The sequence below is a fragment of the Salmo trutta genome, chromosome 23 (assembly GCF_901001165.1).
Source record: "Salmo trutta chromosome 23, fSalTru1.1, whole genome shotgun sequence".
Taxonomy (NCBI): Eukaryota; Metazoa; Chordata; class Actinopteri; order Salmoniformes; family Salmonidae; genus Salmo; species Salmo trutta.
This window is the reverse complement of record NC_042979.1, coordinates 20,185,526-20,211,326: the sequence shown is the minus strand read 5'-3', so window position 1 is coordinate 20,211,326 and position 25,801 is coordinate 20,185,526. Positions and strand designations below refer to the sequence as shown.

Below are 25,801 nucleotides of genomic sequence, written 5' to 3'. Positions count from 1 at the left end.
ACTCCCACAGAGGGCTCATAGTCAGTTAGTTCACAGTCACACAGTATACCCATTCACTCCCACAGAGGGCTCTTAGTTAGTTAGTTCACAGTCACACAGTAAACCCATTCACTCCCACAGAGGGCTCTTAGTTAGTTAGTTCACAGCCACACAGTCAACCCATTCACTCCCACAGAGGACTCATAGTCAGTTAGTTCACAGTCACACAGTAAACCCATTCACTCCCACAGAGGGCTCTTAGTTAGTTAGTTCACAGTCACACAGTCAACCCATTCACTCCCACAGAGGGCTCATAGTCAGTTAGTTCACAGTCACACAGTCAACCCATTCACTCCCACAGTGGGCTCATAGTCAGTTAGTTCACAGTCACACAGTAAACCCATTCACTCCCACAGAGGACTCTTAGTTAGTTAGTTCACAGCCACACAGTCAACCCATTCGCTCCCACAGAGGGCTCATAGTCAGTTAGTTCACAGTCACACAGTCAACCCATTCACTCCCACAGAGGGCTCATAGTCAGTTAGTTCACAGTCACACAGTAAACCCATTCACTCCCACAGAGGGCTCTTAGTTAGTTAGTTCACAGCCACACAGTCAACCCATTCACTCCCACAGAGGACTCATAGTCAGTTAGTTCACAGTCACACAGTAAACCCATTCACTCCCACAGAGGGCTCTTAGTTAGTTAGTTCACAGTCACACAGTAAACCCATTCACTCCCACAGAGGGCCTGTAAAGACAACAGCACCAACACTTTATCCCCCTCCCAGGCTCTGTTAACAGACCTGCAAGCTAATCAATTAATGCTCCATAAAACACACACACACACACAGAGACCGAGAGGGAGATGTTTATTTCTTTTCCCTTTTCTACATTAACTATTTGCAGCACTGTATACATACATAATATGACATTTTAAATGTCTGTTATCTTTTGCAACTTTTGTGAGTGTAACGTTTGCTGTTAATTATTTGTTTATTTCACTTTTGTTTATTATCTTTTTCACTAGTTTTGGCTATGTAAACATAAATTTCCCATGCCAATAAAACCTCAGAGAGAGAGAAAGAGACAGAGACAGAGAGACAGAGAGACAGAGAGAGAGAGAGAGAGAGAGAGAGAGAGAGAGAGAGAGAGAGAGAGAGAGAGAGAGAGAGGAGAGAGAGAGAGAGAGAGAGAGAGAGAGAGAGAGAGAGAGAGAGAGAGAGAGAGAGAGAGAGAGAGAGAGAGAGAGAGAGAGAGAGAGAGAGAGAGAGAGAGAGAGAGACCCTACTAGAATCTGAAGTCAAATGTCTACAAAGAGGGCCTACAGCAGCACCTAGATCTTCTGTGCAGATTCTGTCAGACCTGGGCCCTGACAGTAAATCTCAGTAAGACAAACATAATGGTGTTTCAAAAAAGGTCCAGTTGCCAGGACCACAAATACAGAGCACACAAAAAACGATACATACCTCGGCCTAAACATCAGCACCACAGGTAACTTCCACAAAGCTGTGAATGAGCTGAGAGACAAGGCAAGAAGGGCCTTCTATGCGATCAAAAGGAACACAAAATTTGACATACCAATTGGGATCTGGCTAAAAATACTTTAATCAGTTATAGAACCCATTGCCCTTTATGGTTGTGAGGTCTGGGGTCCGCTCACCAACCAAGAATTCACAAAATGGGGTAAACACCAAATTGAGACTCTGCATGCAGAATTCTGCTAAAATATTCTTCGTGTACAACGTAGAACACCAAATAATGCATACAGAGCAGAATTAGGCTGATACCCGCTAATGATCAAAATCCAGAAAAGTGCCATTCAATTCTACAACCACCTAAAAGGAAGCAATTCCCAAACCTTCCATAACAAAGCCATCACCTACAGAGAGATGAACCTGAGAAGAGTCCCCTAAGCAAGCTGGTCCTAGGGATCTGTTCACAAACACAAACAGACCCCACAGAGCCCCAAGACAGCAACAGAATTAGACCCAACCAAATCATGAGAAAACAAAAATATGCACTTGACACATGGGAAAGAATGAACAAAAAGACGGAGAAAACAGAATGCTATTTGTCCCTAAACAGAGAGGACACAGTGGCAGAACACCTGACCACTGACTGACCCAAATTTAAGAAAAGCTTTGACTATGTACAGACTCAGTGAACATAGCCTTGCTATTGAGAAAGGCTGCCGTAGGCAGACCTGAGTCTCAAGAGAAGACAGGCCATGTGCACACTGCCCACAAAATTAGGTGGAAACTGAGCTGCACTTCCTAAACTCCTGCCAAATGTATGACCATATTAGAGACACATATTTCCCTCAGATTACACAGATAAACAAAGACAATTTTGATAAACTCCCATATCTATTGGGTGAAATACCACATTGTGCCATCACAGCAGCACGATTTGTGACCTGTTGCCACAAGAAAAGGGCAACTAGTGAAGAACAAACACCACTGTAAATACAACCCATATTTATGTTTATTTATTTTCCCTATAGTACTTTTACTATTTGCACATAATATGACATTTGTTATGTCTTTATTATTTTGGAACTTTTGTGAGTGTAATGTTTACTGTGAATTGAGATAGAGAGGGTGGGGGGGAAAGAGACAGAAAGAGAGAGTGGGGGGAAAGAGACAGAGAGAGAGGGTGGGGGGTAAGAGGAGGGGGAAAGAGACTGAGAGAGAAGGTGGGGGGAAGAGACAGAGAGAGGGGGGGGAAAGAGACAGAGAGAAGGTGGGGGGAAAGAGACAGAGCGAGAGGGTGGGGGGAAGAGACAGAGGGTGGGGGGGAAAGAGAAGGGGGAAAGAGACTGAGAGAGACGGTGGGGGGAAGAGACAGAGAGAGAGGGTGGGGGAAGAGACAGAGAGAAGGTGGGGGAAAGAGACAGAGAGAGAGGGTGGGGGGAAGAGACAGAGAGGGTGGGGTGGAAAGAGAAGGGGGAAAGAGACTGAGAGAGAGAAGGTGGGGGGAAGAGACAGAGAGAGAGGGTGGGGGGAAGAGACAGAGAGGGTGGGGTGGAAAGAGAAGGGGGAAAGAGACTGAGAGAGAGAAGGTGGGGGGAAGAGACAGAGAGAGAGGGTGGGGGGAAGAGACAGAGAGAAGGTGGGGGAAAGAGACAGAGAGAGACGGTGGGGGGGAAGAGACAGAGAGAGGGTGGGGGGGAGAGACAGAGAGGGTGGGGTGGAAAGAGAAGGGGGAAAGAGACTGAGAGAGAGAAGGTGGGGGGAAGAGACAGAGAGAGAGGGTGGGGGGAAGAGACAGAGAGAAGGTGGGGGAAAGAGACAGAGAGAGACGGTGGGGGGGAAGAGACAGAGAGAGGGTGGGGGGTAGAGACAGAGAGAGGGTGGGGGGGGAAGAGACAGAGAGGGTCGGGGAAAGAGACAGAGAGAAGGTGGGGGAAAGAGACAGAGCGAGAGGGTGGGGGGAAGAGAGAGAGAGAGGGTGGGGGGAAAGAGAAGGGGGAAAGAGACTGAGAGAGAAGGTGGGGGAAAGAGACAGAGAGAGAGGGTGGGGGAAAGAGACAGAGAGAGACGGTGGGGGGGAAGAGACAGAGATATAGGATGGGGGAAAGAGACAGAGAGAGAGGGTGGTGGGGAAAAAGACTGAGAGAGGGTGGGGGGAAGAGACTGAGAGAGACGATGGGGGGGAAGAGACAGAGATATAGGATGGGGGAAAGAGACAGAGAGAGAGAGAGGGTGGTGGGGAAAAAGACTGAGAGAGGGTGGGGGGGAAGAGACTGAGAGAGAGGGTGGGGGGAAGAGACAGAGAGAGGGTGGGGGGGAAAGAGACAGAGAGAGGGTGGGGGGGAGAGACAGAGAGAGAGGGTGGGGGGAGAGACAGAGAGAGAGGGTGGGGGAGAAAGAGACAGAGAGAGAGAGAGGGTGGGGGGGAAGAGACAGAGAGAGAGGGTGGGGGGGAAGAGACAGAGACAGAAGGTGGGGGGAAAGAGGAAGAGACAGAAGGTGTGGGGAATGAGACACACAGAGAGAGCTATATTGTAAGCTCCAAAAAATTGGGAAATTATATTATTTAATACTAATTCAATTGCTCAGATAAATATATTTTCTTTAGTAAGTTTAATTTGTAAAAAAAAAAAATGTTACGGTTAGGGTTCAAAATGGATAGGGTTCAAAATGATGGACAGCCCTGTTTTCAGTACCTCACCTTGCGAGGATAACGGAGCTGAGCCTGTTTCTAGAACCCTTCCAGATCCTTGATATCCTTTGTCAGCACTTATGGACTGCCCTCTTCTGAATCCTACCTTTTTGAGAAGAAAATATAACCTGTTAAACAAAACCTATTTCTCCTAGAAATTGTATTAGTATAATATAATTTCCCATTTTTTTTGTATACAATATAACTCAATATTTGAATTATTTATTTAATACAGTCATTAATGCTTGTCTTTATCAAGAGTGTCAATAACTTCAGACCCGACTGTATGTTGTTTCTCTATTAGCATGTCAACACTACATCCATATGCATATGCACCAACAAGCATGATGCGGCTCATTTCAGTTGAACAGCATGTTGGTGTATGCAAAATGGCCCATTTGGGACACATGCTGTTCAGGTCTATTACACAAGGAAACATGTTACTACCAGCCTACGATTGTGTCTGCATGTGTCAACTCTGACAGATTCACTTCATTACCATCTGACCATCACACTTGTAACGGCATTATGTTTGATTGACAGGTCATAATGTTGATTAATATGTCAATGGTAACTCGCTTCAGGATGAAGGATTGAAGGATCTCCTTGAGAGGGTTAGTGTGGGGGAGAGAGGGGAGAGAGAGAGGGGGGAGAGAGAGGGGAGAGCGAAATAGAAAGAGACAGAACTTCAGCTCCCTTCCCTCCCTTTTCGTTACTTGGGGACAGTACAATGAGTTCCTCTCCTCTTTCCCCCCCCCCTCCCCCTGGTCCCTGTAGTCTATGAGGTTGAAAAGTGCAGCACAAAGCACAATCCTATCTCCTTTCATTAGCCGATTACATTTTTGCTTCACCGGTGTCAAGGTGGTTCTGGGAACTATCAAGGTGGTTCTGATGCTATCTCCAAAACAATCTGTACCCCCATGTCTATTTGTGTATTTGAGGTTTTATAATGCAATCCGTTTGTGTCCCAGATGTCTCCGAGGAAAGCCTGTGTGTGTGGTGAGGGGGTGGGGGGATTGTGCATGTGAGAGAGCGAGAGCGAGCAGCAGACATACTTTAGCCTTTTGTGTGGACACGCTGCAGGTCTCAAGGCGAGTGGTGCTGAAAGGTCCAGATTTTATCTACCCTGGGAAATGTAGCGCTTTAAATTGAGTGAGTCTCAATGTGTTTTATGAGGCGACAAGGTCAGGGTGCTGATGATGATTGACAGCTGAGGGTGTGTTTGTGTGTTAGAAGTTGGGCCAGTAGTGTTTCCTGATCAGGTCACATGGCCAAGGAAAAACTCCTGGACTAACTATTAAGGCAGGATGAACAACAAGACAAATGACCACACTCTCAACTGTTTACCTGAAAGGGCTTCCAGGTAGTATACAATAACGTACAACTGTCTGATACTACTACATGTAGATGTTTTGTAGGGAAATGCAGGTGGTGATTAAGATGAGGATCGGTGCAACAAGGAAACATCACTGGAGTATCTGCTTGGAGTGGCTACATAGTCCTGTCAGAGATGCCAGCAGTACAGTTAGTTTTGTGTAGTGTTACAAATTCCAGTAACTTTCCCAAAATGCACAGGTTTTCCAGAAATCGCAGTTGGAATATTCCTGGAATCAGAAGTGAATGGAAGCAGGAATTCTGGAATTGTCCATCCAGGATTTCTGGAAAACCTGCAAACTTTTGGAAAGTTACCTGAATTTTTCAACCCTAGTTCTGTATGATCCTAGCTGAACTCTAAACAGATAGTGTTATACTGTATGAAGTGTCATCCTGAGTAAGGTTAGGTGGGTTGAGATGAGGAGGGTTGGAGCTGTGTCTGTAAGGGGTGCGTACTGGTGGCAGAGAAGTTAGACGCAGGAGAGCAAAAACTGTGTTTCCAACGGCGCATTTTTTTTTAAACACAGGAAACAGAACAATCAATAAATGGGTACAAAACCCGACGCACACCAGACATAACGTGCACAAGCACTTACAATAAACAATACCGGACAAGGACATGGGGGGGAACAGAGGGTTAAATACACAACATGTAATTGATGGAATTGAAACCAGGTGTGTGGGAAGACAAGCCAAAACAAATGGAAAATGAAAGGTGGATCAGTGATGGCTAGAAGACTGGTGACGTCGACCGCCGAACGTCGCCTGAACAAGGAGAGGAACCGACTACGTAAGAAGTCGTGACAGTGTTTGTCTGTCTGTCTGGCTTGAGTTAGGCCCGGTAGCCAGGGGTTGTTAAATCCACTCTGGAGGAGAGTCAGGCAGCTGTAAAGATTTTAAAGAAGGAAACTCCACATACACAAACTGTATACACACTTGAGCATACACAGTCATAACCCCCCCCCCCCCACACACACACACACACACACACGCACATACATATACACACACAGATACACAATTGGACCCGTCAACACCAGCTTTTAGTCATAGTATGAGTGTACACCGTGCATTCGGAAAGTGTTCAGACTGTTCTGTTCTGTGGAGCGAGTAGTACACAGCATTGTATGAGATCTTCAGTTTCTTGGCAATTTCTCGCATGGAATAGCCTTCATTTCTCAGAACAAGAATAGACTGACGAGTTTCAGAAGAAAGTCCTTTGTTTCTGGCGATTTTGAGTCTGTAATCAAACCCAGAAATGCTGATGCTCCAGATACTCAACTAGTCTAAAGAAGGACAGTTTTATTGCTTATTTAATGAGCACAACAGTTTTCAGCTGTGCTAATATAATTGCAAAATGTTTTTTTAATTATAAATTTGCCTTTTAAAACGATAAACTTGGATTTGCTAACACAACGTGCCATTGGAACACAGGAGTGAGGGTTGCTGATAATGGGCAAATGTACGCCTATGTCGATATTCCATAAAAAATCTGCCATTTCCAGTATTTCTGATCAATTTGATGTTATTTTAATGGACAAAAATGTGCTTTTCTTTCAAGAACAAGGACATTTCTAAGTGACCTCAAACTTTTGAATGGCAGTGTATGTAATTAAAGGGGAAGAAACCCATATACCAGGTTCCTATAAACCCAACATGTTGAAGATGGAACTGAGTTCAGTTACTACACTCTTAGAAAAAAGGGTTCCAAAAGGGTTCTTCTATTGTCCCCATAGCAGAACCCTTTTAGTTCCAGGTAGAACCTGTTTTGATTCCAGGTAGAACCCTCTGTGGAAAGGGTTCTACCTGGAACCCAAAAGGTTTCTTTAAAGGGTACTCCTATGGTGACGGCCAAATAACCCTTTTAGGATGTTGAACCCTTTTAAATGTTGGTCCTTCTGACATATTAGGAGTTAGGGTTAAATGTTGGTCCTTCTGAAATATTAGAAGTTAGGGTTAAATGTTGGTCCTTCTGAAATATTAGGAGTTAGTGTTAAATGTTGGTCCTTCTGAAATATTAGAAGTTAGGGTTAAATGTTGATCCTTCTGAATGTTAAGAGTGGCTAAGCTGAAAATGTTGACTCAGTAGTGCAGTTTGTGATAAAAGCACCACATTTGGCACAGAGGTAGATGTTTGTACCCTGAAAAAATATAAATATGGAGCCACCCCATATTTTGCCTCTGGGGGGCGTGGCAGCCACTATAACTCAAAAATAACTCAAAAATGGAAATACATAATTAGCTTCCAATGTCTCTATACCAAGTTGAGAGTCTCATCTTTCAGATGCAATTGAAACTAAGTTGATAGCCCATAGCCTTTCCACTGTTAGAACTAAAAGTATGATGGCACCAGTGCCCATTTCACCTATAGCCCCATAATGGTGGCCATTTTAGGTCATACTGGTATGTCAGATCAGCTCAATCGCCAACTTCTCAGGCTCTGAATATCACAGAAACACAACACTTTGAATGAATATGTGGCAAAACATACAAAAATGTACTTTGGGCCATTTAAACCATTTTCTTGTGTTATAAAAGGTTAAGTAAATACAAAGTGTTACTGCTTGAAAGACAGTGTCTCTTTGAAATCATTCCTAAATTGCGGTCCAAAAATGACCCCTTATTTACAGCAGGAATGCATGAAGTCTTATTGTGTCCTTAATTCACTGCTGCTGCTAAGTATCGGCTGTAAACAGAACAACTTATTGTCATTTTTTATGAACAACAGACCGCATGACCTTAGAATTATAAGGTTTCTGAAATAATTGGCTTTAAAGGTTCAAACCCTCATTGGTTTGAATGTTGTCAGCAATTTTTATCTATTTTTTTTTTTTTTACTTAACAACGTGATTGGGGTTTGGAGTACAATATTTGCTAGGTAGAGAACATTGTACAGAACTACATTTAGGCAAAAAAGCAGATAGAACCTTGTAATTCCAAGCACTCAATAGAAAGTATTTGTGTGGGTACATGCAGTTGTATTTGTGTGTGTGTGTGTGTGTGTGTGGGTGTGTGTGTGTGTGTGTGTGTATATACTTGTCTGTGTTTGGGCCTCTGAGTGTGTGTGTGTGTGTGTGTGTGTGTGTGTATGTATGTATGTATGTATGTATATATATATATATATATGTCTGTGTTTGGGCCTCTGAGTGTGTGTGTGTGTGTGTGTGTATACTGGTCTGTGTTTGGGCCTCTGAGTGTGTGTGTGTGTGTGTGTGTGTGTGTGTGTGTGTGTGTGTGTGTGTGTGTGTGTATATATGTCTGTGTTTGGGCCTCTGAGTGTGTGTGTGTGCGTGCTTGCTTGCGCTGGTGCATCTGCCTGTCCGGATGTTGTCTCAGTCCAGCGGCTCTTCTGAATAACAGTGTTCGCTGAAGCGAAAGGTGCCAACATTTCTCCGCAGTTGGTATTCCAACCACACAATGCTGTGCTGGGATCAAAACAGGCCATGAATCCATCCTCCCCATGTGGAGTTGGGGATAATCCCCTGTGTACTGGCTCTGGTGGAAAGTGTCCCCTCCCCCGGACTAAATGTGGTTTGCATTAGGATGATTATACAGTAGTTGGATGTCAGCTCTATTGACTGGGTTCTCATCATCAGTTACCTGAGCCGCTGACAAATCCCAGTCAGTTAAGTCAGTGACATTTAAGAACTGCTTGGCTCTGTTGTGTTACAATGATTTGTTGAGCAAACGCTAAATTGACGGACATACTGTGTTTGTGTGTCGTCTTGTTTGTCTGTGTGAGTGTGCAGTATGTACAGTACTGGGTGGGGTTGTGTGTGTATGTGTGTGTGTGTGTGTTCGTGCGTACTTGTGTATATTTGCATTCTTGTGTATGTGTGTATATGTGAGCTTGCAGCCATGTGTGTCTTGTCCCAATTTTCACAATTTTTCTAATGTCTCCCCTCACTCCAGTCGGACTCAACAGTGACCATCACCTGTGCAGATGGTAAGTGGAATAAGCAGGTGTCGTGTGAGCCCGTAGACTGTGGTCTACCAGACAAGTACCACGTCCACCCAGCCAACTTTAACTTCCCTGAGGGAACTACCTATGGCAGGAGGAGCACTTTCCAATGCAGGGAGCCTGCCCAGCTCGTAGGTAAGTGGTTTGGGTTTTGGCTGTGTGAAATGAATTCAGAACAGCTAATGTATTCTACAGTACTGTTCTTAGCTGGCAGATTCATGGCATATATTTTATATCCCTTTTATATTATTTGCTTTGTTCAACTATTTGTTTCTCCAATTTCCCACCCCTCTCTCCCTTTCTCTCCTTCCATCTCTACCCTGTTTACATCTCCTCCTACCTCACTACCTCTCCCTCCCATTTCCCCTTCTCCCACCCCCCTCTTCCCCCAGGTTCTAACAACACTCTGACGTGTCTGGAGGATGGTCTGTGGTCATTCCCTGAGGCACTGTGTGAGCTGCGCTGTCCGGCCCCACCCCACGTGCCCAACGCCATGCTGCAGACCAAGCGCTGCAACGACACGGGCCTCAAAGTGGGCTCCCTCTGCAAGTACAAGTGCAAGCCGGGCTACCATGTCACCAACAAGCCCAAGAGGTGACCAACCACCCACTTGCTGTTGTGAATATAAAGTGACTCACAGTCGGGGTCAATTCCATTTTAATTCAAAATCCCAGACTCAGTTCAATTGACTGGGTTTGAAATGGACCTGATCCAATTGATCATGTTCAACTCTTTACTTCACTTATCCCATCCTTTTAACATGGAGTATGTCTCTAGTCTTTGACCTGTCAATTAAGTTCCACTCATCTCAACCCAAGAAACTTTGTCTTGGTCTTTGGCTTTGTCTAAACTCTTATCCCCTCCTTATCTCAGGCGAGCCTTTAAGCGTCAGTGCACAGAAGACGGCAGCTGGCTGGAGGGAGCGTGCGAGCCGGTGACCTGTGACCCTCCGCCTGCCATCTTCCACGGCATGTATCAGTGCACGGATGGCTTCCGCTTCGACAGCACCTGCTGGATCAACTGCCCCGGAGCCAACCACACGGTGAGACCGCTGCACGCCGCTCCATGCAAGCAGGTCTGTCTCTCTCTACTCCTCCTCCCCTCAACTGCCAGTGTCTGTCTGTCTGTCTGTCTGTCTGTCTGTCTGTCTGTCTGTCTGTCTGTCTGTCTGTCTGTCTGTCTGTCTGTCTGTCTGTGGAGCTGACTGTTTGCCTGTCTGTGGGGCTGTCTGTCTGTCTGTGGGGCTTTGTACAGTTTGTCTGCCGAACTGTCTATCTGTGTGTTTTTGTCTCTGTGGGTTTCTGTCTCTCTCTCTGTGTGTGTGTGTATGTATGTATGTGTGTGTGTGTGTGTGTTGTCTTTCTGTGTTTTCTGTCAATCTGTTATCTAGTTGGCTAGCTAGCTAGATGTCTGTCTGTCTGTCTGTCTGTCTGTCTGTCTGTCTGTCTGTCTGTCTGTCTGTCTGTCTGTCTGTCTGTCTGTCTGTCAGCTTTGCCTTGTCTTTTGGTGTCTTAAAACATTGTACTGGCCTCAGTGTCTAGCTGTTTGTCTGTATCTGTTGTCTTTGTGAATTGTAAGAGGATAATGTGTTAGGGAACAGGAGATGTGAAGATCAACATAATGCAACATACAGTACTGTATGACACACACATATTCACACAGACTGCCTTTCACTGCATTGTCCTTAACCTGAGGATCTCTCTGTGTGGTAGCCTTTAATGCAGAACTGTGTGTGGATTAGTATGTTCTGGTGTGTGTGGCTGGATTATAATGAGAGGATCAGAGGGTGTTAGGTCCAGCGTTTGCATGTATAATTCATGAATCTCCCGTGGGCAGATTCTGCATGTAGACCGAGAGGATCTGCCAGGACTGAGAGGATCTGCCAGCATTGGGAGGGGTGGAGATGTTTTTGTTGCCACAACTCTCAATTTCTAACACGTATGAACACAGAAGTTAATCAGGCAGCTGACCAAATTACGCTTGATCTTACTTCTGGTTTAAAAGAGATGAATGTTTCATAGACAGAATTGATTATCCCTCTCTCACCTTCTCTTTCTCTCATCCCCCTTTCCTCTCTCCTACTGCCTCCCCTTTCTTTCTCTTTCTCTATCTCTCCCTCTCTCCCTCTCTCGCTCTCCCCATCAGTCCGATTCAATTAGCACAGCCAGTTATTAGATTAGAATGATTTTCTAAATAGTTGTGCCACAGACAGATTAATTAAGCCCTTTAATCCTCCTTGACTACAGCTCCTCAGATGATTGTCAGATAAGAGTACCAAGTTTCGTTGTGGTACGGAAGGTGGTTCTTAATGTCCTTTTCTGTGTGTGTGTGTGTGTGTGTGTGTGTGTGTGTGTGTGTGTGTGTGTGTGTGTGTGTGTGTGTGTGTGTGTGTGTGTGTGTGTGTGTGTGTGTGTGTGTGTGTGTGTGTGTGTGTGTATCAGGGGCCTAGCACCAATGTGATCCGCTGTAGGAAGGACGGCAACTGGACTGGCTCCTTCAAGCTCTGTCCTCAGAGCATGGGACAGTGCTCTCTACCTCAAAACCTCAACCCCAGCATACGAGTCAGCTGCAAGAAGGGACATGGAATAGGTCTGTATATGTGTGTGGCATAGTAGAAACCATATTATACACTATGTTTGTCAGATTATAGAGAATCACTAGGGGCCTTGAGGTAAAACTTAGGGACCTTGACATAACAAATAGATGACCAAGTGGATATGAAGTAAACATTTGAAGCGTCTTTAAATAGGATCAAAGGCCATTTTAAAAGCATTATTTGATGTGTGTACAGTTTGTGCAGACACTGATGATGTCATTGGATTTGTTCACACAGGTGAGGAGTGTGAGCTGATGTGCAAGGACAGTAACAACGATGTGGTGATCCTGCCTAGCAACATGACCGCAGACAGCGTACTCAAAGAGCACTGGAGAAACCCACCCAAAGTCAAGGTTTGTGTGTCTGTCACAAGTCCCACAGACGTACTTCACAAAGCACTGCTGCTCATGATCTGTCCTATTAGGAATTTGACACTGTGTGTCTGTATCCTGGTAATATTATGAACTACAGAAGGACCAAACCCTTCACACCTACTGTCTGTCTGGCCAATGCATCTTGGTTGGCTAGACACTGGAAAACAGATGATACTGGTAGGAACAGACAGATAGAGAGAGGGATAGAAAGAGACAGAGAAAGACAGAACGGGAGATCAATATAAGAGGAACACTCAAAGAAAACAAGTTGCAGTGCACTCTGGGACATGAAGTGTTGTGCTCTCACACTCGGCGTAGTCCAGCACCACCCGCTAGAGTATACCCCGGTTACATTCAATTATCTCTCTATTACCAGCACAGGAAGGCAGGTCCCAATCAACACAATAACCACCGCGGCTTGGAAGAACACAGGCAGATCCCAGCCAGTCATCTCTGAACTCATGTGAACCACAGCCAGCGCTGGGGCCAAGTCGTAAAAGTTTAAAAGCGCGTGTCGTCAGTAATCACTATCATTTTAGAAATGACACCATTAGAAACCCTAATAGTTTGATTTAGATATACTTGACAGGGATATTGTATTGATTCTTCCCTGATTGCTTAAATTGGTGGTTGCGATTGGGAAATAAGGGCGGCGGGCAGTTTACAGAAGCGCACTGTAAACGTTGTGTAAACGTTATCCCCCTGGGGGGCGCAATTCACATGGAGAGTAATGAAATACAAAACGATAAGTACCATAATGTCGCTGTATCTAAATGTGTTTGTCAGAGAATTCCACCGCTTCCTCACTTAATTGAACTCGATTTAAGTCAATGGGACCTAATTATTAAATTACAGTTAAAAGCTGTTTTGAAGGTTTTTAGCTGCAGTTGGATGGACCTTAAATAGGGCTAGGGACTAGGCTAACCAATGAGGGCCTTGGGAGTTAGGACTGAGAACACTACGTTTTTTTTCTGGGTGTGTTTTGTTTTCATTGCGAGTCGCGCCGAGTCAGCCGTTTGTTGCGGTACGGGGGAAATAAAATGATCTGTTTGTAATTGATTTGTGTAATTGATATGATTTATTCACTGGGATAATATTAGTCTGGAAACGAGGCAAGAGGGGGAAAGGGAGACAGGATTAATGGGGCATCGAGATGTTCCACAGGGGTTGGATGAGGAGAAATCAATACGCTGTTCTAGTGTGCTCAGCAGCTTGTGCCTCTGTGCCGGCCCATGTCAATCGATGCATATGAATTCCTATGCAACCTGTTCCACCTCTTTGGCTACCAGACAAGGATAGGACCCCCCCCCCCCCCCCCCCCCCCCCCCCCCCCCAGAAAAAAAGGATGTAAACTTTGTCAGTGTGGTTGCGTGCAGCGGATGACTACTCGGTAAGGTTTGCATTAAGAGCTGACGGCTCATGTCATGGGACGTCCAGTTTCTATATTAAAGTGTCAACTCAACCTGTTCCATCTGGGAAACGCTACTGTGCAAGTCGAACACACTTCTGAAGCGCTATCTTGAAATCCACCCTGGTATCTGCAAATGATTGAATCCCGGCCTGTAAGTGTTCTCAGATGAGTGATACTTACCAAATGTGATCCATACCACCTACAATATCACAAGAACTCAATAGTAGACTGATTATGATAAGTACAGTATATTTACATAGAGAACCATCAAATATGTTGATGATTAAATCACTATAACCCATGATTAGATTCTATGGTATTATTCTCATAACATTTTATCTTAAAAGCTCCATCATTCTACTCTAGATTCACAACAAAAAATGCAGCCGTTTCTTTAGTGTTCCACATGTTCAAGAAGAACCTAGGCAAAAAATCCACTTTGCATTTCCATATGTGCTGAGCCAGGGGGTTTGGCCTCTTCATCACTAATAGTGATGTATCACCCTTCCGACCCATTCGTTGTGGGGTTTGACCCACTTAGGCTACCATTCTCCTCCTCTCGCTCACTCTCTGTAGCACGCTTTCCCTGCCTTAGCAGAAATGACACTGCTACCTTTAGAATCTGTCATTTTTTTGTGAATAAAATCTATTTGGGACATGACCTCACTGTGCAAATAAGGATCTATTTTGGTGGGATGTCAGTGCCTCTGGGGCAGGTGTTGGGGGAGAGGATCCCGTGCTCGGAGGTGTTAGGCAAAGCCACAATCGTGAATTCTGCTGATTTACGGCCGAGCAAGTTTGCGGAGGACTTCATCTTAGTGAACATTTTATTTTATTTAACTAGGCAAAAACAGCAGCGAAAAGTTTTTAAACTAAGTCTCTCTAGCCCCCACCCCTCCACTTTGCAGCTGTACATTTACCAAAGTTGAATCACTCACTGTGGTCATCTTAACTGTGGGAGGCTATTTGACCCACCCAACCCCTCAGTGAGCTCACCCACTTCACTAAGGCATGCTGGGAAAGGAGTGTGCTGCTACCCAGTACCCAGCTGTCCTCAGATGCTCTGTTGTTCTTTCTCTCTCTCCGCCGATCCCTCTCTCTCTCTGCCCTCTCTCCCTTCTTATTTTTTCTGCCATTGATTTGCTGACGGCACTGAAATGAAAAATACCCTAGTTTGCAGCAGGGAAAAAGCGCTTCAACTCGTGTGTTATTGGGACGCAGCAGGGCTGGGAAACAGCGCTGCGGCGGAGGTCAGCCAGTCCTTTGCTGTGGATGGCACTTTTGATCCGGTCCGCACTGGGTTGCTTTTGCCTCACTGCATGTACAGGATCTCCTTCGTCTGGGGGCATCATGTTCCCCTGAAAACACTCTCTGGTCTCACACAGACACAGTCTTGTATACACGCGCAAGCACACACACACACACACACACACACACACACACACACACACACACACACACACACACACACACACAACATTCAAATCACCTCAGAAGCCCCCTTTCTTTCTCCATTAATCCCAATGAGAGCAGACAATGAAAAGAACAGTGCAGATTCCACACATACTGTGGAAATATTTGAGAACACGTTTCATATTCATACATACAGTGATGCAATCTCCCTGGGCCATTGCCCTGGTATGAAAGAGCACCTTTATATAAGGATCAAGTTATATCATGTCAAGTAGATTTATTCAGCAATCTGTGGTAATCAATCAAAAGCAGGCTTCTCCACCACTGGAAACATTCATGCATCCATTCATATGGAAAACACTATGGACTTTCCTCCTCCTGAATGTGGAGTGAGTTAAGGTGAACACCTTTTAATAAGGAACATGGTCGTTCCACTGGAGTGTTGGCACCCTAACCTCCTTTTCACAAACCAAGGAGAGAAGATTTACCCGTCCACATTATGTGTCCGAGATCAAAGGAATTGCAGTAAGCGTTATCCAAACAGGCACACATAGCGTGGCAAGAGAGGGAGAAAAAATAATGATTTACAACAAAAGCTGTTTGATTTAGGTAAGCTAGGAACGTTGGAATGAGGTGGAGGCATGACGTGGTCGAGCAGGATAGGTCTAGTCAGCTTCAGTCGCTTTGGTAAAAACATCTCATTGTAAGGTATTTCAAGGTATTTGACCTGTAGAAACACTTGTCGGAACTCACCTTTGTGCAAGTGAATCAGCTAGGAGTGTAATGTGCTTGTGGTTGGGATCAGACGTCACTGCGAGTCGGATCTGTTGAAACAAGGCGCAGAGGTGGCAGACTTCAAAGAACCAACCAATCATCATTAGACGTGTACTATATCCTCCTCTCTAGCTTCATGACAAGTTTATATTTGTTAACGCCCCCTGCGAACCATTGACAATATTAATATAGCCTTATATGGTATAGAGAGATATGTATCAGTTAGTTGTAGGACCAAGGTTATGACCTGAGTCTGGCATTGGAAGAAAGAGAGAGAAAGCTCTGTGCCAGCGTTCCTGTCAACGTTGGCTGGTGGAGACTGTGTGTGCAGCCTAGTCTTGCCATATGACTCCTTGTTTATGTTTGTGTGGGTTTTGGGGAAAGACAACACGATGCATTCACAGCAGCCGGCAACAACATGCCGTTCCACATATACTTTCACTTCACAATCTAATATTGAAAGCAGGAAAAATACTTTTCCCACCATCATTACTAGTACTACTACCACTACTATGGCTACAATGTCCATCCTTACAACTATATCTCCAACCTGTCATTTATATTTGAATCAGTATATCTTATTCCATAGCTCACAGATTGACATTTCATCCATATACAGTAGAGATATTTTGAGTGTCTGAACCACTTTTGACTGTTTTCCTTTTGTCTCCTTACAGAATGTAGTGTGTACAATGGGACTGAAGTGGTATCCACACCCAGAGGTGCTCCACTGCATCAAAGGATGTGAGGTAAGAACGTCTATGAGCTTTCTGAGGATAGTAGATTATCTATGAGATAAAGGTTTCACTTGCGATAGAAGATATGGGGGAAGGGCCTCATCTGTGTGATAGGATGTGAGGTAAGGGCTTGAACTGCATGAGAGGAAGTGAGGTAAGAGGACATGGCCTGCGTCATGGAGGCCAGTGGTGATGAGGGGAGGTGTGTGAGGAGTATAAACACTGTAACAGAATATATACACACGATTAAGTGCTCAGATAACGAGGGCTTCTTTATGTAGTTTGTAACCTATCCTGATATTTTCTAACATGTTATCAGATCAGACATCACCTTCAGTTTCCAGATATGTTGCTTTTTTCAAGTTGTTCTACTCCCCATGGAGTTTGTGCAGACACTAGCTCAGCGGGAGCTGTCAAAATCCAACACTCAGTCAGTTGTTTCAAATGGAGCTGGACAGATAAGAGAGATCAGGCCTGGTCATGTTTGAAAGAGTTGGCAGCCATTACTGGCTCTTACCTGGAACTGACTAGCACTCACACAGATACAGACACAGATACACCCACACACACAGACACACACACTTCTGAACAGACTGCCCTAAATACAATGCCAGCCAGGTAGCTAGCTAGCTAGCTAGCTAGCGATCAGAGAGACATGACTTTTTACATCAGGCGAGCTCATTCGGGAGAGGGTTGTACAATACAATATTGTTTCAGAGCATGTGTAGCTAATTGTTCTCTCCGGGGAGATGTGCTGCTCCTGTGACGTCAGTTACCGTGGATACCAGCACAAGCGGAGACGGTTGTCAGTGGAAGGCAATTAGAGGCGGGTTTGATTCATGTCGTCTCCGAAATGAAACACTTTACCCACATGGGGACCTGGATCTGTTTCAGAGAATCCCTCTGCTAGAGAAGAGAAGCAGGACAGAACTGATACTGGGCTATAGCTTCAGTACTTTGTCTACACACCCTATGTAGCTGATATTGTAGTATGCCAATATTTTTCAGATCAGATATGTTAACAAAATGTGTTCTTTCCTCAGGCAAATATATATTTAGATTTGACTGTGATAAGCTATGTATTTAAATTTTATCGTGGTAAAGAAAGTATCCCCCTTCTGCTCAGTGTTGGTAAAAGGATGATGTCATCATTCACACAGTTAAAGCCAATTGGATAACCAAGGGAGGGGGGCTACCCTCATAAATCACATGATTGGAGTGTTTCTTAGCCTCATATAGTTTATGGTGTCTTCACATTGATTTACATGTCTGGACCTCTCACGACTTAAAAAGGCACATTGTGTCACAAGTGTAAATTATGCACCAGATTAATCAGCAAATTCAGCACACAACCTCAAAAATGGCACTGGGTGAGATGGGGACAAAACAAGTTTACAAGTTTAAAGCTGCACTATGTAACTTTTTGGGCGACCCAACTAAATTCCCATAGAAATATGAGTTATATTCTGTCATTCTCATTGAAAGCAAGTCTAAGTAGTGGTAGATCTGTTCTCTGTGTGCTATTTCTATCCTTCCTGTTCTTAAGTTTAGTTTTTGCGGGGGTGACCTGATTTGTAACTATTAATTTATTTTGGGTCAAAAGGGGTTCATTTTGTCAAACAGATTTTGAACCCAAAAGTGTATTCTAGAGGGGGACAATAAATAGAAAACTAATTTGGTTAGGGTGTAGGGGCAACTTTACTTCATCTTGTTTTCAGGAGATTTTATTGTTTATTTAGTCTGATCAGTGGAACAATTCTCATTCTTAACAATGGGCTAAAATATAGGGGTAATTAATGTGCTTGTCAGCAAGAACCCTGCAGTTATTCCCCACTATTTTTGTATTATTCCACTTCTTCCCAATTTTGCCAATGTAATCACATATTTAAAATCTGATATGCCTAACTTGTGTCTTTGAAAATGTATTATATGAGGATATGAATTTTTGCTGCCATTCATGGAGAGTTTTGAATAAGTTATACAAATAAGCAATGGATATTAAATTCTCCAGGAATCAAATATAATTTGGTATATTTTAGTATTGTGCCCATGCTAGGCAGAGATGGTAGGGGGACTCACAACTCATAAACACATAATATTTTCTATGTAAGTAAGATGATGGCAAGGATCTTCAACTAGTGGCCATAAACCACCTGAATGTTGATTTTCATTCGATTTTTCTTAAAGGTTGGGTGATTTAAAGAAATTAACTGTTTTAACAAGAACATTTTCAAACACCCAGCACTTCAGGGGAGGCCAACCCTCCTGAAGAGCAAGCAGGATTTTCTTCCAGACCTATTTTAAAGAGATACTTTACCCAAATTACAAAATGTTTGTTTCCTTACCTTGAAATCAGTCTATATTTACCCACTGCCATGAACCATTAATATAAACATTTTACTTTAAATCCATCCCCCAAAAATCTGAATGTAACAAAGTCATTGAATTTTGAGTGTTCCTTTATTGTTCAAAGCATCCTGAATACGCCTGACCTGTGGTTTTAATGGTCATGCGCCTAAGCCATGTCAAAATACGTAGAATTGCAGTAAATTAGCTTTAAAACTAAAATGTTCTGTCTAACACCGAACCCAAACCGGCTGTGCGCATGCGTAATCGTGTATACATTTATTTTGTCCCCCTACACCAAACGCGATCACGACACGCAGATTAAAATATCAAAACTAACTCTGAACCAATGACATTAATTTGGGGACAGGTCGAAAAGCATTAAACATTTATGGCAATTTAGCTAGTTAGCTTGCACTTGCTAGCTAATTTGTCCTGGGATATAAACATTAGGTTGTAATTTTACCTGAAATGCACAAGGTCCTCTACTCCGACAATTAATCCACACATAAAAACGGTCAACCGAATCATTTCTAGTCATCTCTCCTCCTTCCAGGCTTTTTCGTTTACCTTATATGGTGATTGGCATCAAAACTTTCATAGTATTACCACGACAACCGGCAACAGTTCGTCTTTCAATCACCTGCTTCTATAAACCAATGAGGAGATGGGAGAGGCAGGACTTGCAGCGCGATCTGCATCAGAAATAGGAATGACTTCTATTTTAGCCCTTGGCAACACAGACGCGCGCGAGCAGTGTGGGTGGAATAATTGAATAACATAGATTTCTAAATTTATTTTGCAACGCTCGCACACGCGAGCGGTGTAGTCAGGGTATAAGGGTTGTGCCAGGGGGCAATGAAATTCACATAGCAAATCTCACTCCATGCTTTCTTCAAAAGTTGGCAGCCCTGAATACAATATTAACTAAATCAAACTTAAACTAATATAGAGCACTTAAGTGGGATAATCAAACACAAATAAATCAGAGGGAATCAGTGGATTTTTCCTCTCTATGTTGTCCATATGTGTAAGTACAGTACACTGTATAGGTTGTTGATGACGTCCTGCCTCTTATTGTCTCCTCTTGTTTGTTGCTGTCTCTGTCTGTCACAGCCCTTCATGGGAGACAATTACTGTGACTCGGTCAACAACAGAGCCTTCTGTAACTACGACGGAGGGGACTGCTGCCACTCCACCGTCAAGACCAAGAAGGTGAGTTACATCTGGACCTGGATTCACTAAACCTTATCAAGACAAAATGTCTTCTTTTTATCTGACTTTTGAACTTAAGTTAAGATAAGAGTTAAGTTAGGATAAGAGTTAAGTTAGGATAAGAGTTAAGATAAGAGTTGAGTTAAGATAAGAGTTGAGTTAAGATAAGAGTTGAGTTATGTTATGATAAGAGTTAAGTTAGGATAAGAGTTAAGTTAGGATAAGAGTTAAGATAAGAGTTGTGTTAAGATAAGAGTTGACTTATGTTATGATAAGAGTTAAGTTAGGATAAGAGTTAAGTTAGGATAAGAGTTAAGACAAGAGTTAAGTTAAGAAAAGAGTTATGTTAGTTTAAGATATGTTGTTTCTTCTTATGTTGTCACTGTGGCTACTGAGAGTTATTTGAAATCGGTTGTGAACTTGTGTTTGCTGCCATGTATTTTTGAACTTGACATTTTGAAGATAAGCTACATAAAGCTTCCATTGTCTGTTGCACATTGGCATTGCTCAGTTGCCCAGCTTTAGGGGTTGAGGGTCTTTACTTCACCAGTTGGTGCTCATGGTTGTCCTTTGCCACCTCTCTCTATGATCCAGATAAGGGCCTATTCCGCTATGTGAACAATACACAGCTGTTCTGTACACTCTGTGTTTCTCTAGCTTGCTGTGTGTATTGTGGTCTTTTCCCCAGGCTGTGTCTGGCTTTCTGGCTGGGTTAGAAGTCTATCATAGTTCCTCTGCCTGAGTCTGTACCATTATCTGTTTCTCTGGCTCCTTCTGTTCCTCTGTGTATCTGGCTGGGTTTTTACTGTAGCTGGGTTTTTAATGTCTGTCTGTCTGTCTGTCTGTCTGTCTGTCTGTCTGTCTGTCTGTCTGTCTGTCTGTCTGTCTGTCTGTCTGTCTGTCTGTCTGTCTGTCTGTCTGGATCCGGAGTCTCTTCATTTCCTGCTGGGAGGCGGGCGCATGTGTCCCCTCTCCCCAGGGTCCAATCAGAACGTGTGTGATTGCTTCCGTTCCACCTTCACTGTTCCTCCCTCACTATTTTAACGTCAGCTTTCCACGGTATCAGGGTCAATCAATGTTTTATCCTCATTGTTCTATGCTTCCCACCATTCCACCCTCCCTGTTCCTCTCAGGCTCCTCCACGTTGCCCTGTTCCACTCTCTCTGTACCTGTTGTAAAAAGGAGAAGGTTCTTGGCTTCTTTTGTGTAGCCAACCTGGTAAAATAAAAAGTCATTTGTAAGTCAAAAACTAAGAGCCAAAACCAGGATCAAGCCAGAAACGGTTGCATCGTCTTTGTTGGACCCACCCATGGTGTGTTCCAAAAGACTGCTGCTTGTTGACTAGCTGCTTTGGCCCATTGACTGGCCAGGGCTTCCAGTAAGAAGCTGTTCAGCAGCACCATGAACAAGTTGTCTTTCACAAACTCTCTGTCTCTAGATATGGAAAACCAGCAGTAGGCATGGACTGACTGGTATGTATCTGATAACGAATGTGTCTGGTATCTGTTAACAGAGCAGTAGTAGTATGCCAGTCACCAGTCTCATGCTGTAGCCTACTTGGCTGATGTTCCATCATTCTTACTGGAATGTTTTCTGTCCATTTCCTTTCATTCAAGTCAGTCATGTACTACTGTATGTTCAGACATGTTGCCCCATAGAAACAGGCTTTGTTTTTGTCCTTCACTCATCTGTTGCGTATTAGCACAGGAATAGGGGGTTTTAGAGGATTTTTAGAGGATTTTTAGAGTCTTAAGTCCATAATTGAGGGTAGAAAGACACTGTCACAGTGTGGGATGTAGCCACTGTGATAAACAAAAATACAACTCCTACCAACAATTGTTAGCTGCATAATATTGGCCACTTTGGTGGTTGGTGTCCTTGGATACCAAATACCAGACAGACAGACAGACACCAGACAGACACCAGACAGACACCAGACAGACACCAGACAGACACCAGACAGACACCAGACAGACAGACAGGCAGAGGAGAAGGCCCATCTCTGGGAGCGCGTGTCTCTGAACGTCGGCCATTTCCGCTGAGCCGCAATGATAAGAGGATCACCTGGGCTCAAGCCCCAAAGCCATGCGCTACTCCCAGGCATTCAGCCTGGCAGCTGTTGAAGCAAACACTTCAGCTGGTATTTCAAAAGTGACTTCCCTGGAAATGGTTAGGATTTGGGAAAGATAGAGAAAATTGCTCTGAAATAACCGATCATAATTTGATTTATCGGCTGCCAGGAGAGAATGGCGAAAGAGGTTACCTGAGTTGAAGACATGAGAAGGAAACATACGGAGTAGAAATGGATCTGACAGGTGGGAGAGGCATCAAACAGTAGTCCATTGAAAATCTTCACATTTCTTATCGAGAATGTATGAGGAACTCATCAATGAATATTGAACATGTGGCATCTAAATTCAGTATAAAGACTGCTCAAAGACACCTTTTAATGCCTCATCTGACTCTGTGAAAACAGTCCAGACCTAAATGGTGTTTCATGCATATGGACTGTATTGTTGTTTTGATAAGCGTGTAGAAGTGTAGCTGGCTGTTGTTGTTTTGCCTTCTAGATGTGGTTGTTTTTCATGTGAGGCAGAGCTCACCCTGACCCTCATCTCTGTCTGATCATCCCAGCCCCAAACAAAACAACACGACAATGACAAAGTAACTCAGACCTCTTTTTTACGACAGTCTCCATCTATTCTGCCCACTCACTGGTGCCACACAGACACAGTCAGTCAGTCACACACTGTTTTCCTGCTTGTGGGAAGTTAGTGTTGTTGTTTCAGCCACAGGCAGAGATTCCATCTAGAGAGCTGCATTCCCGCGGGTGTCCCGTGGGACATGCGGGCCCCTACAGAGCATTGCAGCACGGTTGGCATTTTCCATGCTGTGGGAGGGAGTGGCGGTCAGACAGACCACTTTGGGATGAAAATATGTTTTTGTCCCGCAGATTATTTTTGAAAGGTTGTCTTTTTGTTTTGTATGTGTGTGTGTTATCTGATGTATTAAAGCACCTCGTTGTCACACTATTCTCAATCTCTCATAGGATAATGCTGCTTCAAATTCAGTAACATACTTCTCTTGTGTTGGGCGTGCGAGATCAAATGCACCTATATGTGTGCTGCAACATACTGTATGTGTGGTCCCAATTAAATGACCTGTAGTCTAGGCTATATGGGCGGAGAAGTACGGCAATGATAGGGTTTAGTTTAGACTCCGACATTGACTGTAAATAAATATTGATAACTCAATATTGCTTGCAGATTATTGCGTTCCTTAATAAAGTTATGCAAAATGTTAACTGTCAATTAACTGTCAATTCAACAATATTTTGTTCCAACTATATTCTTTTTCAAACCACATCTACCTTTTGGCTGATGTAGCTGAATAATACTGATAGCCTAATATAATGGGCCACGTGAGCATCTCTGGTATTTTAACCTATTTCTTAGGCTATTTTTGCGCATTTTGATCTTTACTAGCAGTGGGAAAATTGCTGGGACAGGGAATGCAAAGCTGCTACATACACCTAAAATAACATTTTTTGGACCAGTCCTTGCAGGAGCTGGTGGGAGTCAGACAAGGAGTCAGAGTGAGCAGGCGGGCGCGGTATGAAAAGCAGCGGGATTGGGCGAGAGCGTGATGAAGTAATCAGTCCTGCACAGACTTCTAATTCCATCCCTTCATGTTGGGAATATAGGGAATATATAGGCTGTAGTCCAGATGTAGAACACCAGTGTAACAAGGGGCTGGGAATATAGGCTGTAGTCCAGATGTAGAACACCAGTGTAACAAGGGGCTGGGAATATAGGCTGTAGTCTTGGTATACACAGGCTTTGGCAGGAGAGAGGGTTACACATTATCAACTGTTTAGACAATTATAAGGTTTGTGGAGGGACATTATTTGATCAAGTGACTTATAAACCCCATAAGGTCAGGAAAGGGTGTTTGTAGTACTTAGTGAGCTAGCTGGGATTGTTGTGCTGGTCTGCCTTTGTCAGAGGTCAACGGAAACCACCAGCACCCCCATCTCTCCAAACAACCATTTCTTTGTTATTGCTTTGGGTATCCCACCTTACAGCCATGGTTTATTACCGCTATGGGCTGCACTGCTGTGAAGGGAACACCACACACAGAGAGTGAGAGTGAGCATGGTACTGTGGAGTCTGGCAGCCCACACTGTGGCCATAGGGAGAGTCCCCAGAAAGGCTCTCTGGAAACCACACACGCACAGTGACACACAGTATCATACACTGCCACAACTTGTTGTGCCTGTGGGGGGAGTGACTCAGCTGGAATCCTAGGCAGGGTGGGTGACACAGCCCTGCCAGCCGGAGATACCAGAGATAACATCAGAACACCCCATCCTCTCCTCCACTACTCTTTTCCTTCTCCTCCTCCTCCTCTCCTCCTCCAGGCAAAACCTTCACAGCTTTATTTCCCCCATTCTTTTCTGTTCTTTCGTGTGAGCGCGATAAATGAAAAAGAAGAGAAGGGGGAGGCTGAAGTACTTCCCCGCCACCCCATGTTTGTTGTTGTTTCTTATCTCCACTCTTTTTCTTTCCCTCCTTCTTTCTTTCTCCTGGAGATTTACGTATTAAGGAGTTCTGGATGACTTGCGGTGTATTATTCCTCTCAGGGACTTTGAAGGTGCGAGGCAGGCTGCACGTAAGGTCACCACAGGATCCCCCTAATGACTGCAAGCTGTTGGCAGGCAAGGGGGGAGGAGGGGAGGGAAGAGGGAGGATACGGAGTATGACTGAGGCTGCCTGCCTCTCTGCCTGCCTGCCTTGCCGGGCTTGTTCCGTTTCTTCCAGAACCCCATAGAAAAAAATACATATTGGGAAATGGAAGCCACCAGGCATGTCAACCCTTCCTCACCCCTCCACGTTCATAATGCCGCTGTTTGTTTTTGGTATTGTGGACTGGGCCAATTTGATGACTTAAGTGAACTTTTGGGAGCTCCCCCACCCCACGCCTACACCTTCCCCTCCATAACCCATATTCTTCCATAATATGCTCTTGTTTTCCCTGTGGCATTATGTCTCTTTGTCTTTTTCCAGTGTCACAGAACTCTTCCTTTCCATTGGTTTATTTACTGAGGCAGGGCACTTTGCTCCTCTCCCAAACATGCACTTTGCAGCCCGTGTTTTTTTCTAGACATCACTACTACTGACTGTTGCTGTGTTTACATCTAACTCTAACTTCTACAACTTCCACCAGGGAGAAACTTCAAACAGACATACCTTTTGAAGTTTAAAGAAAATGTTGGTACACCAATTTAAAGAGAAAAAATTCTGCTAAATAAATATGTCAGGCCAGGTGAGGTTTGTTCAGCGAAAATGAACCACATTTTTTTGTCACTCTGCTACATTTCTACACAAACACCCATTTAGACTGGCACAGCACACTTTTACAAAACGGTAATAAACTGAGATAGTCAAATCAGCA

General features: G+C 44.1%; 1 protein-coding gene across 1 annotated transcript in view; it reads left to right on the top strand.

Moving 5' to 3' along the window:
• Positions 1-25,801, top strand: part of LOC115159544 (pappalysin-1-like) — a 122,469-nt gene that overhangs the window by 85,953 nt on the left and 10,715 nt on the right. The window contains exons 15-21 of the mRNA XM_029709362.1: positions 9,433-9,616; positions 9,874-10,075; positions 10,355-10,556; positions 11,923-12,070; positions 12,315-12,430; positions 16,727-16,798; positions 20,249-20,347. Coding sequence (XP_029565222.1) covers positions 9,433-9,616; positions 9,874-10,075; positions 10,355-10,556; positions 11,923-12,070; positions 12,315-12,430; positions 16,727-16,798; positions 20,249-20,347 — 1,023 coding nt within the window. The remainder of the gene's footprint in view (positions 1-9,432; positions 9,617-9,873; positions 10,076-10,354; positions 10,557-11,922; positions 12,071-12,314; positions 12,431-16,726; positions 16,799-20,248; positions 20,348-25,801) is intronic.